The sequence below is a fragment of the Phocoena phocoena genome, chromosome 9, assembly GCF_963924675.1.
Source record: "Phocoena phocoena chromosome 9, mPhoPho1.1, whole genome shotgun sequence".
NCBI classification, from domain to species: domain Eukaryota; kingdom Metazoa; phylum Chordata; class Mammalia; order Artiodactyla; family Phocoenidae; genus Phocoena; species Phocoena phocoena.
The window spans coordinates 6,571,958-6,585,078 of NC_089227.1; the positions used below are offsets into that span (position 1 = coordinate 6,571,958).

Here is a 13,121-nt window from a genome sequence, read left to right on the forward strand (position 1 = left end):
CTTCGGGAGCCAGAAATCTGTGGCTGTACCAGATTTTAATAGGAGCGGGGACCTGGCAGGGCTCCAGGCTCTGTGTGGCCGGACACCCACGCCCATGCTCTGCTCCCTGAGCCCCAGGTCAGCTCCCCACGGCCCGCAGCAGATGGGCCGCTCAGACTGCTCTGATCTGCAGATTTCTCTCCCCTCTAAAATGAATACAACATGTTTCCAAGTCTCCACCAGATCTTAAGAAAATAAGAACAGCCAGGGGATTTCTTTGGTGTTATGGTTGTACAGTTTCCCAGACTGGGGGAGAGACGTGCTTTGTGCTTTTCTGGCGATCGCATGGCCTATTGATGTTTCCATAGACTTTCCAGTTTAAATTTAGGGCAGGCAACAGATCGAGAATGCAAAACATATTTATGTACGTGCTCTTTCTGTGTCATAAGGTGTGGAGCTTTCTGGTAGCCCATCTGCCAGAGCACTCAACAAGGCCTTGCGGTGCGTGGGGTAAGCGGGGGAGGGCCGGGAGGGCCTGGGTCGGGGGAGACCCGGGTGTGGGCCCCGCCCTGACATAAGAAATGTGGTCTCTGGTCGTCGTTCACTGGGCCTCAGTTTCCTCTTCAGACAAATAATGGCTTGAGAAGAAACCACTTGCAGGCCTTCTCCAGTTTTAACTTTTTATCAGTAGCCCCTCTCAAAGGTGAAGAGCTGGCAGAAGGTCCATAGTATTAAACACCTGCTCTGCTGTTGTGATGCCGCGTTTAGAACACGGACGAGGAGAAAGGCCGACTGCCTGTGAGAGCAGGGCGTCTCCACTTGGGGCAGCGTCCAGACAGACGGCGGCTCTGCAGCAGATGTCAGAGCTGTGGGTTTCTTTCCGTAGTGGACGTGGCATGGTCTCTGTCTCGTATGATTTCAGTGTCGTTCGGCCGTGGTGTTTCTGAGGCAGCTCTGTGCCTAGAGATGTGTTGGGCACCACGGGAATGACGTAGCAGGAGCAGGTGTTGGGGAGGTGAGGTGATAAACAAGCCCCAGCTCCGTGCATCTCACACGGCACACCTGCCCCGGGTGAGGCCCAAGGGTTGGCATCTCTGGCAAGTTCGCAGGCCGTACTGAGCCTGCTCCCCCGAGGGAGAAACTGCGAGATGCCAGGAGAGTTTAACTTAGATCGGGGCTCAGGGATGCCCTCTGAGGAGGGGTCAGCCAGGGAAAGAGGAGGTGGAAGGGCATTCCAGACAAAGGCCCTCCCGGGTGCAGGCAAGCAGAGTTGGGGAGCAGAGAAGAAGGAGGACCACGGGGTCTGTGCGAGGAGAGGCTTTGTGAGGCCTGGTGGGCTCCCCAGGAACAGTGAGGCCAGGGGAGGGGTTCAGGCCATCACGTTTGTGTTTAGGGATATGTGTGCGTGCCCTTCCACCTGTCTGTCACCACTGTCACCTCAGGCTCCTGCGGTGCCTGCCCCAGCATCCCCCTGGCGTGCCTTCACCTGGCCCAGGCCGTGTTCTCTTCTGCACAGAGGGCCCTACCCCGAGCACAGCAGTGGTCAGGTGGGGAGAGGCGCCTCTGAACTTTCTCTTGGAGACCAGGTGGTCCCTTCTGTGTCTGTATAAAATATCACCCCCCCCTTTGGATTCTAAAGGGAAAGAGATGGAGTTTCTTGGTGGAAATTGAGGATTCCCTCATTCTTAGACAAAAGCGAGGCCCAGTTATGCGCATGGTTGTGAATGAAATCAGCTTCCTCCGCCCGAGGATAGCAGAAGGGTTCAGATAAAGTCCATGGCTGTGGGTCTGTGCCAGGCTCCCGCCACGGCAGCCTCCGAATTAGCAGGGGCGGGGCTGTGGGGAGTGGGTTCTGCAGAGCAGCATGGATTTCCCTTCCCAAGACTGAGGCGGGGCGACGCAGACCACCTCTTCAGAAACGAATCCTGGGCCGTAGCGGAGTCTGCGATCGCTGTAGGTGTAACGTCCTCCGTCCGGTTCAGAGCCAGAAACTCTGAAGCACCGAAAGGGCTTCTCTGCCGTGTGTGGCGGCGGTGCCCGTGGTCCCGGCAGTGCAGGGGGTGGGGGGTGGCTCCCCCTCTCTGCCCCCGGTGCTCTGTGGGGAGGTGAGGTCCCCCTCCCTCTCCCGACACCCCCCCCCACACACAGAGCTCTCAGCATCTCCTTCCACGGTGCCCAAGGCCGGGGTTCCGGAGTCAGCAGGCAAGTCTCCACCAGGGTGTGGGCCCCAAGCACAGGTTCCCACCGGCCCTGACACCGTTTTAAGCGGCGGCATCTTTGGCTTTGAGGTGGAGGTCTTCGTAAGGACTCAGCAACGCCCAAACTTGGAGACATCAGGTCTCATTTTCACCCAACGCTTTGCCGATGGCGAGCGCTGCCCGGGCCCCTCTGTGATGCAGAATCCGCACGTGCGCTCAGAGGACGCCGTCTCCCATCGAGCCACTCCACAGCCTCGCGGGCAAGAGACCCCACGGGAACGCCCACCGCACTAGACGTTTCACGGGCACCCTTGTCCTCCACACGCGCACACCTCCAAACTCGAAGTCGTGTTTGACTTCTGTACCCGGAAAGGGTCTGTCTGCCTGTTCCTTCAGCCACGGCGGGGAGCCTTTCTGATGCGCCCTCTCCTCCTCTCCCCCCAGGAAGCCTACGTGATGGCCAGTGTGGACAATCCGCACGTGTGCCGCCTCCTGGGCATCTGTCTGACGTCCACAGTGCAGCTCATCACGCAGCTCATGCCCTTCGGCTGCCTGCTGGACTATGTCCGCGAGCACAAGGACAACATCGGCTCCCAGCACCTGCTCAACTGGTGCGTGCAGATCGCAAAGGTAAATCAGAGGAGCGTGCTCGGAGCAGGGGCCCAGCTCTGCAGGGAGGGCCGGCAGGGCCACGAGGCAGCACTGGTGGCTACCGTCGCTTTGCCGCCCCAGCCTCACCTCCTGGGATGATGCGATCCTGAGGGAGAGCCCCGGAGAAGAGCGGCACAGGGGAGCTAAAGACAACCAAGAAATTAATCGTTACGTTCTCCATCCTAGGACAGCATAGAGTTTGCCAAGAGGGCGTGTGTATGTGTGCGCGCATGTGCGTGGCATGCAGTCTTCTTTAGTTTGGATTAAATTGAATCAGTTGTCCTTTGCATCAGATCAGTGCCTATCCCACTGCACGTCGAAAATCTAATTATTCAGCTACGTTTGCACAGTTTTCTCTGCACTGGGGGCTCTCAGTACGGTTGATGTTAGTGTTCTTATTTCCCTGGCCTTCTTTTTGTTGAATCCTGTGGTAATTTGGAGCAGAGGAGGAGGTGTGGCTGTCCCCCAGGCAGGACTTGATCACAAGGCCAGCAAACCAGGCCAAGGCTGTCAGGTGACAGTGGCCGGGCAGGCAGACAGACAGGTGCTGGCTCTGACGTGTGGCGGGCGGCAGGAGGTGAACAGACGTTTCTGCTGCTTCATGGGGCTCCGTACGCGTCCCCCTGTCGACAGGCTAGATCCGGAGCGAGGGAGGGGCTGAGGGGGCAGACAGTGGCCAGGTGGGGCTGAGACCAGGAGCACAGCAATGAGCCAGGTGTTAGCTGCTCATACGGCCTCACAGGACTGTTCTTCCATTTCAGATCTCCCTCTCTTCAGGCCAGTAGTGCATCGGTTGTCTGCAACCCAACTTGCTAAATTCTGTTTCTCCTGACAGTGGGTATACCGAATGGAATCTGTGGGCAGGCTCCGCCCTCAGCCCCGGGGCGGGTGTTGGGAGCCTGCAGGAACCAGGGAGGACAGGGCGGCCCTTGTCCCCCAGGCCCCATCCAGGTCCTGGTTGCTTGCCTCACCCAGGGCGGCAGCACCCTCGGTCCTGCAGATTTACTCCTGAGGATGCTCTGAACTCGCTCGCTCAACCCCCAGCAGGCGTAGGAGGTGACTAAAGACAGACGAAAACGTGTTCTGGGCTCCGCTCAGCCACAAGCCGCCTGAGACACTTGCTACAGGACGGGGTCAGCGGTGCAGGGTGAAGGGTGAAGCTGGCGGTGGGAGGCTGCCTCAACCCTCTTCTTCCAGTGCCCGCCGGGGTCGCTGTCTCAGCCACAGCCCCGGAGGCTCCGGCACGCGGCCATGTGGGCGCGCCTCTCGGACGCCCGCCCATCGCGTGGTGCTCTCGGCCGTAACCCCGGTCACAGAGCAGAGAAGTCACGTGGCCGCCGCTAGGCAGTGGTCCTGGTAGAGCCTGTGCGCCTCGCGTGCTGTGGTCTCATGAAAAGGCTGGTTATTTCTCTGTCTGACTGTGTTAGTTTCCTAGGGCTGCCACCAAAAAGCAAGACAAACTTAGCGGCTTACCACAACAGAAGCTTACTCATAGTCCTGGAGGTCAGAAGTTCCCAAGCAAGGTGTCAGAAGGGCCGTGCCCCTCCCAAGGCTCTAGGGGAGAATCCTTCCTCCCGCCCCAGCTCTGGTGGCTCCAGGTCCCTCCCGTCTCTGCCCGGTCTTCACGTGGCCTCCTGCCCTAGGCCTGAGTCCAGATCACCCTCTCTCTTAGCAGACACCAGTCATTCCTAAATCCAGGAGGACTTCATCTCAAGGCCGATTAGATCTGCAAAACCCTATGTCTAAAGAAGGTTACATTCTGGGGTGCCGGGTAGGCATGAGATCTGGGAGGACGCTGTTCAGCCCAGGACGGAGGCTGGGGTCAGGGAGGAGCTCATTAGCCCCAAGTAGTTTTCGCTGAATATGGCATTTTTCCTGGAGGTTTACTCGTGTCCTGACTCCTGTCCCCAGGAATTCTTCCTTAGTCTCTTCCCTGATTAGCTAAGGCAGGAGAATCACCAAAGCTATCCCCCTCCACCCCAGGCAGCCTCTATTACCTTGCTTAACTTGCTTTATTTTTTAAAAACACATCTTGCTACCTGCGAAGACCTGGTTTATTTACTTGTTTAACTGGAAACTGGGAGGTGAGCTCCATCAGAGCCAGGCCCTGGCTGCTGCGGCCCCGGTCAGGCAGGGCGTCCAGAGCTCTGCACACCTGCCTGGGTGAAGAGGCCCAGCTCACCAGAGGGTGCCTAGGTATTTAGCATATTCTGACTATCTTGTGTCAGTTGGCAGCTCCACAAAAGCGACTTCTTACGTGATGCGACGCATAGCCTTGGCAAGTTCTGCCCGGTACGGAACCGGGCTTGTGACTCTGGGAGATTCACAACTCAATTCTGGCTTTTCTGAGGCGAGTTGTCTCTCTGTGGCCACAGAAGGGCCTCTGCCGTCTGTCCTCCCGGCAGCGAGAACAGTGCTGGGTAGCCTCTGTGAGGTGCCCACTTGGGCCCCAGTACGCACCCCACGCTCACCTCTCTGGTTTTTTCGCCATATTTTGACTAATTTAAGTTAGATTTGTGACGAAAATCTAAGCTGAAACATTGTCTCATTCTAGTTCTATATCGACTTTCTCTCCCTAGAGCAGCGTCTCCTATTTCTGGTCCTCTCTCGTTCATGAGCTTTTCCCCGTCTCTCCTTGGCAACCCTACATTCAGATCTGCCTGTTCACAAGTGTCTGCATAGATGGAAGTTTATTTGACCCCCAAAATCAGTCTTCTGCCAGCACGAGGAAGAAACAAACACCTGACCACGGCAGTGCCCGCCACAGGGCGAGTTCAGCTGTGCCCGGGCCCTGGTCAGCCATGAGTTTCCAAAGTTCCTGAGTTGACTTTCCAGGGCCTGCAAGTTTTCCAAGACAGTGCTCTATATAATAGTACTCAGAATTTCACCTTGTTATTTCAATCCACTGCTCTGCCTGTTGAACTCTGTTTAGGTTCACTTTCATCCAGAGTCGGTTCACGTTGCAGCTGTTAGATTTGTCTGCGATGGAGCTGCTTCCTATTTCACAAGAGAAACCTAAGCCACTGTACTTGAATAGCTGTGGCGATGCAGTGTCTGTCCTTGCAGGGAAAGGAAAGTAATGGTTTCTTCAGCTGTAAAGAGAGAAATTTGCTCTTGGGTTAGTGACTGTTTACCTAAGGATTGAACAGTTTTCTCTGTAAAAGTTAGAAGTGAAACTACCCAGAAACACTTAGTGGCTGACCAGAAACTAATCTTGGTGGTGTTTTCGAGGTGGGATTTATTGACTTACAAACGTCCTCCCTGATTCACAAAGGCACAGGCTCTCTTGGGAAGTTTTCCAGTATTGATGGAGACCTGGGTACCATTACGCAGGTTTATTGTCCTGGCTAAACTGCTAAGAGGCAAATAAAATTATATCACGGGCAAGAGAAAAAAAACAGAGGTGGCCTAGTGGGGAATCTTGCTGGGGTTGGGAAAGCAGAGGTGCCCTTCCACACAGGGTGAGAGTGGATTCTAGACTCAAGTCTCAGGAGGCCGTGGAGACGTCACCTGCTCCCTCATCACCGCTTCCTAAGCTCCTGGCTCGGGAAGGTACGGGGGGCTCTCACTCATGGGGAGTGACTTAGGTGCTTCGGAAAGCGTATGCATTCTTCCTGACTGCATAAGCCAGCTAGTGAATCCCAAAATCATTAGATGGGATAATAATGTAGTAAAATGTTAGCATGCAAAAGACGCTGTCTGTCATCAATTCAGTTTAGAGAACACCGCTGCCGCGCCAGGCTCATTCCTCTTAGAGCACCGCAGAGCACATGACTGCCAACTCCTGCATAAATCAGCTCTCTAGGCTGTGATTAATTTCACATTTTCACAAACCTTTGGGACCGCAGAGCTTTCTTTCACCTAACCTGGATTAAGATCTCACAGAAGTGAGTTTTTAGAGAGACGATATACGTTTCAGATACTTGACCAGGCCCTGGTGAGGTTTGAAGGTAGCTGGGGGCTGGGGTCGAGGGGTGGGTGGATGCTGTCAGAAGGAAACCGACCACAACTTCAGAAGCACCGAACTACGCCTAGTTCGTTCTATAAGATGAGACTTAATAAGGATGAACTTCAGAAAACATTCCATTCGAAGGATCCCGTTTTCAAGCAGACGGGATACTTAGTTAGGTCTAAATTCATCTGAAAAAGCCCCAGAGTTTTCACTGCTCACACATTTCTAGGCGCTTTCGGGGCACGAGAGCAGCGAAGAGAAGACCCATCCAGGTGAGGAGAGGAAGGTGGTCCTGCCGATGACGTAGCAGAGCGTGCTGGCCACTCATGTCTGGGTCTAGGTGCCGTGTCATGACACCCACATCGACAAATTATAGCCTGGTCGTGAGAGATGAGCAGGGGTGGGAGAGAATGAAAATCATGCTGGAAGAGAGAGGGGCCGTTGTCTGGCAGCCTTCGGGGGCAGGGGGGAGACGCTGACCGTCCTGTGCACGGCCTCCTGTCTGGGCCCAGGTGGCTCTGGCCTTCACGCCCATGTCTGCTCCCCCATCGCCTGGCTTTCCTGTGCTCCAGATCAGGACTCCTGAAGGTGAAAGGTGAGGTTCCAGGCAGCCCCCACCCTGCTGACTAACTGTGCAGCCTGTGGGTGGTGATTCAGCCTCCGGCCTCCAGCGGCTAGAGAGGAAGACGCTTCCTAAGAGCTGATTCAGCCGCAGAGCAGGTACCTGCGTAAAACCCTGGGCAGCAAGACCGCAGACAGGGGCAGAGCCACACAGCAGATCCGGTTACCACATATTCTGCTTATCTGAATTATTTTTTCATTTCTTCTCACGTCGTTCCACAAGATTACGGTTGAACTTAACCTAAATGATCGCTTTACAGTACGTCACTATAAAGCCAAAAGCTGTTGTACTCTTAAAGCACATTCATCGACTTCTGGTCATTTCACTTGGTGATTTCTTTAGCATTGATCTGTCAGTGTCAGGTATCATGTGAAATACGTATATAAAGAAGACAAAATTTCCTATCTCCCCAAACTTGCAAACAGGTGAGGAAAACAGATCCATACAGAGCAGGAGATGAGTGGGTCAGAGCAGGAGAGCCGAGGGACCAGACTCCCAGAGGCTGCTCTACGCGTCGCATGGGCACGGCCCAGTGGGCTCAGTCGGCCAGCCAAGCGCCAGATGCGGGGACAGCAGTGGTGAGGCGGCCGCCCTGCACCCTCGGGAGCCTGGACGTGGCTCTGGTGCTGTGGACACGAGTGAGAGCCGTCCCTGTCCTGGGGACCATCTGAGGCGGCAGTGAGAGGTGGCCAGGAGACACTGAGGGCTGCCGGGAGCTGAGGGGCAGGCCGGAGGGGAGGGGAGACCCCGCAGGAACCTGCAAGCGCCGCTTCATCACGAAAGCAAAGGGCGCCACGCGGGAAGTTATTCGTGATCAGACTTTGTTGGGAAGTGTAGCAGGACGTGGCAGCAGAAGGGGTGGAGAAGAGAGGATGGATTTGGCATTTAGGAGGAAATGATGGCCATCACAGCACCGAGGGAGGACTCTCCGGGCCCCGTCCTAAGTGCTTCATGAGGATTAACTCATTTAATCCTCTGAGTAGCCCGTTGTACATATGGGGGAGAGCGAGGCAAGGGGTGTTGAAGTAACTTGCCCAGGTCTCAAGCTGGGAAGTAGCAAAATCGAGATTCCACCCCAGGGCTCCTTGCTCCCAAGTCTGTGCTTTTCCCCAGCACTTGATGTCACGGGTCAGAGTGGAGCCCACAGGCTGGTGAGCCTAGCAGGCCTCCTGTCCCTGCACAGCAGGAGGTTGGGGCCTGGAATAGGAGATTCGGACACTTCCCTGCCTCTTCTGAGGGCAGGGGTTCGGTGGTGTGGACGCCGTGCTTTGCTTTACTCTGCCAGAACCTTCTGCCTACCCCTCCGCTTCCTATCCTGCCACCTCCGTAGTCACCAAGTCAGTGTCCGCCCCCACTACCCACCACTTCCCCACATGGTGGTGAAAAAATACACTAGAAATGCAGCGCATTCCTGCCTCGCGCTCTGGGCGCCTCCTAAGAGTTGCAGGATGCCGCAGGGCCTGGGAATACGGTCGGTATGTGTCACACCCAGCCCAGGCCTCTCTCCTTCCCCGGGTGTTGTGCGAGGAAAGTCTTATCCTGTGTCTCCTGTGCATTCGGGTCCCAGGGGGGCTCTTCAGATCCCCTTTTAACCTCAGGATTGCAGCATCCATCCTGGCTGTCCTGTGTTAACTAGCAAAATAAATACGTTCCATTAAGTTAAAGTGAGGATCTCGGAGAGGATGCGCTTCCAAGAGGCCCCATGAGGCTGACACTGATGGTATTGCTTCCTGTGGTTCTCTGTTTGGATTCTGAGAGTTTACGAGCGATGTCAGGGCTCTTATCTTTGGTGCTGGTTAAACTATAACTCTGCTAGGCCTAGAGTTATAACTGAGATGGCCTTTCAAACCGCCATATTATGTGGGACAGAGACCAAGGAATAGTTTTATCTAAGTTCAAATGAGTCTAATCTTGTCCCAAAATTATGTCTGATTTAAATCCCTCTAGCTGTGTGCTCCAGACACGTACTGCTCTTTCCTGCCCTTTCCCAAGCCTTCTCTGAAGGCTGGTGTTACGAAAAAACGTTGCAGTGTATTGCAGTTGCTCTGCTCCTTTAAAAATCTGGGGGGGGGGGCGGGGGAGGGAGGGGCTGGGGTGGAGCTAGTTCCTTTGTTAAGATTCCCATCCACCTGCCCTTGGGCACGCTCAGCTTGGCGGCACAGGGCCAAGATGCTGGGGTGTGGCATCCGTCGGAAGCAATCTCTGGGTCTGCAGACAAGTCTCACTTGGAGGCCCCAGCAGGAAATTAAGGGCACGGTCCCAGTGGTGGCCTCAGAGCTCTGGGGCCCTGGGGCAGCTGTCGAGGCTGTTGTGTGGGTACCAGACCTCCCAGCACCAGGAGAGGCATCTTCCCAGGTGTGTTTGAAGTGCCTGGCTCGGAACTGTCAGCCGCTATTATTATTCATTCATCCCTTCCTTCCGTCATCTTAAGCGAGCTTTTGTAAAAAATGTATCCAGTGCACCAGATCCTCTGTTAGGCACGTAAAGAGGCAGAAAGAAAGTTCACGATGATAGTTAAATGTAGCTGGAAATGCCCTCTGAAGTCCTCCTGTGGGCTTAGTGAACCACAGGGGAGACGGATGCTGCTGAAAGGAGCCCCGTGAAGCGGGGGAGGTGCCAGGGAGTAGGAAGTCCTCCTCTGCTAGGAAGCCCTGCTTCTGTCTTCCTCTCCACGCTCCATCCCGAAGGAATGATTCCTAACCTGGAAGTGCTATTCCAGGGAAGCACCTGCCCACCTCCTCTTGAATAGACGTGAGCCCATTAACCTTATTTCCCGACACCTGAGACATCTTAGAAAGGAACCCTTTAAATCAAACAGCATCTTAAACACTCAGGAGCGTTCTAGATAATACAGTACACACATGGGAATCTTTTTTTTTTCCCCCAAGCAAAGAAAAACATTAAAAGCTTCAAAAATAGCCCTCAAAGACTAATTCCTGGGTAGTGTCTTTATAAGATCCTGCTTTCCTGTGATGGCTAGTTTTAACTCTAGAAAGAAAATTTGGAAACTTCAGTTTGATGTGACAAGTTAATTAGTAATTTTTACCTAATATCTATGCAAAAGGAAGCAATGAATTTGCCAGAAAATTTGGGATCTCTCCTTATCTACAGAGGTATTCCCTACATTTGCACTAAAATGAAGAAAGCTACGTGCAAAAGGCTCGAGAGTAATGCAGAGTTGGTTTTGCCCATTCATTTCCATTTTGTGCCCTTCGGTAAGCATTTCTGTGGTGCCTGCCCTTCACTGGAGGAGAGTTCATGAGTGTCGGCTGTAAAGGAGGCTGGAAATGTGGTCCACCTCCCTGGCTGGGGAGAGGAGAGGCGCCTTTGTGAGCAAGTAGGAGAGGACGTGGTTCCAGCCACACAGGCCGTGTGCAGAGCTTGACCCTCCGGCTTGGCTTCTCCTGCCTGCCCGTCTGGCCCTGCACAGGGGCGAGGGCTGCCAAGCTCATGTCAACGGGTTAGGGCTTGCGGGGGTCCAAGGGAAGCTTGGCTCAGCTGGGCAGGCTTCAAGCCATGAACAGGGGCAGGAAGTGAGCCCACCTGTCAGGGGAGAAAGGGCAGGTGACAGAGACACCACGGAGGCTGTGGACAAGGGCTAGAGGTGAAGGGTCACACAGTTAGCCCTTCGTAGTCGCGGTCCTGCATCTGCAGAGTCAGCCAACTGTGGATCGAAAATATGTGGGAAGAAAATTCCAGAAAGCTCCAAAAAACAAAAGTTGAATTGGCTGGGTGCAAGCAACTGTTTACGTAGCATTTACACGTTTACAAGTATGTACATCGTATGGGGTGTTATAAGTAATCTAGCGGTGATTTCAAGTATGCAAGAGGATGTGTGTAGGTAACAAACACTTGCTCCATTTTTTTAAGGGACTTGAATATCTACGGATTTTGGTTAGGGGGGTGGCAGGGAGAGGGGGTCCCAGAACCAGTCTCACGGGTACCAAGGGCTGACTGTACATCCGAGAATTCACTATGTGTCGGGCACTGTGCTGGGTACTTCTCAAGTATTCTGTCTTTCTCTTCCAGCCTTGATTCTGATTACAGCAGTTATGGAGGCAGCCAGGGAGGGGGTAGGGAGTGGCACCTTGTATCCATAAAAGCAAATTCAATATCCATGTGATTTCAATTTCAAAAAGAAAATAAAACAGGACCAAAACCTTCACTGGTAGTGAATCATGTACGATGGTCCAGGAAAGCGTGATGAGAGCCCTGGGTCCTGGGAAGGTGGCGCCCCAGACGGGCTGGCGCGGGGAAGGCGAGGCCAGGCGGGTGGGGTCGGCCGTCCCAAGCAGCGAGCAGCGTGTAACCAGGTCACGGCCCGACGGCGGGGCTCCTGCTGTGTCACTGGCCTCTTCTATTCAGCTGAGTTTGAAACTTGAGTAACTGGACGGAGATTAAGGTAGTAAGTCAGCAGCTAGTTATGTCTTCATCTCTTCCCCTTTTCGTCCGTGGAGCAGGTAGACTCTGGTCACTGATGTGACCAGGTGCGAGTCACTGTGTCCGTGGAGGGCAGTCCGTCCGCAGGCAGGCTCCGGCTCGGAGGCTGTCGCGTACGTGACGCTGCACCCTGCGCTGGGGCGCCCACCCTCTGTCTGATCCCCGCCGCGCCCTCCAGGGGAGACTGCTGAGCCCCCGCCCCTCACGGCGCCGCCCCGTGTTGCAGGGCATGAACTACCTGGAAGACCGGCACCTGGTGCACCGAGACCTGGCGGCCAGGAATGTGCTGGTGAAGACGCCACAGCACATCAAGATCACGGATTTCGGCCTGGCCAAACTGCTCGGCGCCGAGGAGAAAGAATACCACGCGGAGGGGGGCAAGGTAAGGAGCGGGCCTCTAAAGGGCGAGCACTGCCCTGCCAGCAGGCTGACCCGTGTGGGGGCCATCCTCGGGGCCTGCTGGGTGAGCTCACAGCTGCCACCAGCACCTGGGTCCAGCCAGGCTCTTCTGGCCCTGCAGCCAGAGCTGCCCGCGGAGCAGGACTTGCTGGGAAGGTGCGTAAAGAGGTTTCTGACACACCCAGAGGCCAGAGGCGGTACACGTGAGCTCAGCTCCATCGCTAGGTGACCGTTAGCCAAGGGTAGGTGTCCTGGGTAAAGCCCGTTCAGAAGAACAGCTGGGAGAGCGGCACGGAAAGGGCCCCGTGTTGTTCCAGCAGCTCCCGAGGGGCGCTGGCCGCGGCTGCATTGGCTTCTTCCTCTCGGACGGGCCCGGGGCTTCTCCAGGGGGCTGTCCCAGCAGCGAGGGGTGCGGGTGTCCTGATAGGCCCTCCAGAACGCCCTGGCTCAGCTGCTCCCGTCTTCGCTCTCACTGTGGCCCGCACGGCTCCAAGCAGCTAGCCCTGCAAACAGCCGCAGACACAGGGCACAGCCAGGGCCCCCGGGTGCCAGCACGTGCACCCAGCTCGGCAGAACAGCCCACGGACCAAAGGGCCTCAGCTCTGGGCCTAACAGAGGCCCTGTTCTCTACCAGACTAAAGCCTCTCCCTACCGGCTGGGAAGGTGCACTGGGCCTGGGTTGGGCTGGGGGTGGCCCGGCTTCATCACCTGTGTTGCTTGTAATTTATTCCGGTGTGATTTACTTTTTTTCAACAGAGGGGAGCTAACTGTTGTCTTCTTACTTTTCTCTCTCATCATCCCAAGGTACCTATCAAGTGGATGGCTTTGGAATCAATTTTACACCGAATTTATACCCACCAGAGTGACGTCTGGAGCTACG

The 13,121-nt window shown here is 55.1% G+C and overlaps 1 protein-coding gene across 3 annotated transcripts in view; it reads left to right on the forward strand.

Moving 5' to 3' along the window:
- EGFR (epidermal growth factor receptor) overlaps positions 1-13,121 on the forward strand; it is a 184,868-nt gene that overhangs the window by 163,351 nt on the left and 8,396 nt on the right. For all 3 annotated transcript variants that reach the window (XM_065883459.1, XM_065883460.1, XM_065883461.1), the window contains 3 exons: positions 2,622-2,807; positions 12,069-12,224; positions 13,046-13,121. In XM_065883459.1, coding sequence (XP_065739531.1) covers positions 2,622-2,807; positions 12,069-12,224; positions 13,046-13,121 — 418 coding nt within the window. The remainder of the gene's footprint in view (positions 1-2,621; positions 2,808-12,068; positions 12,225-13,045) is intronic.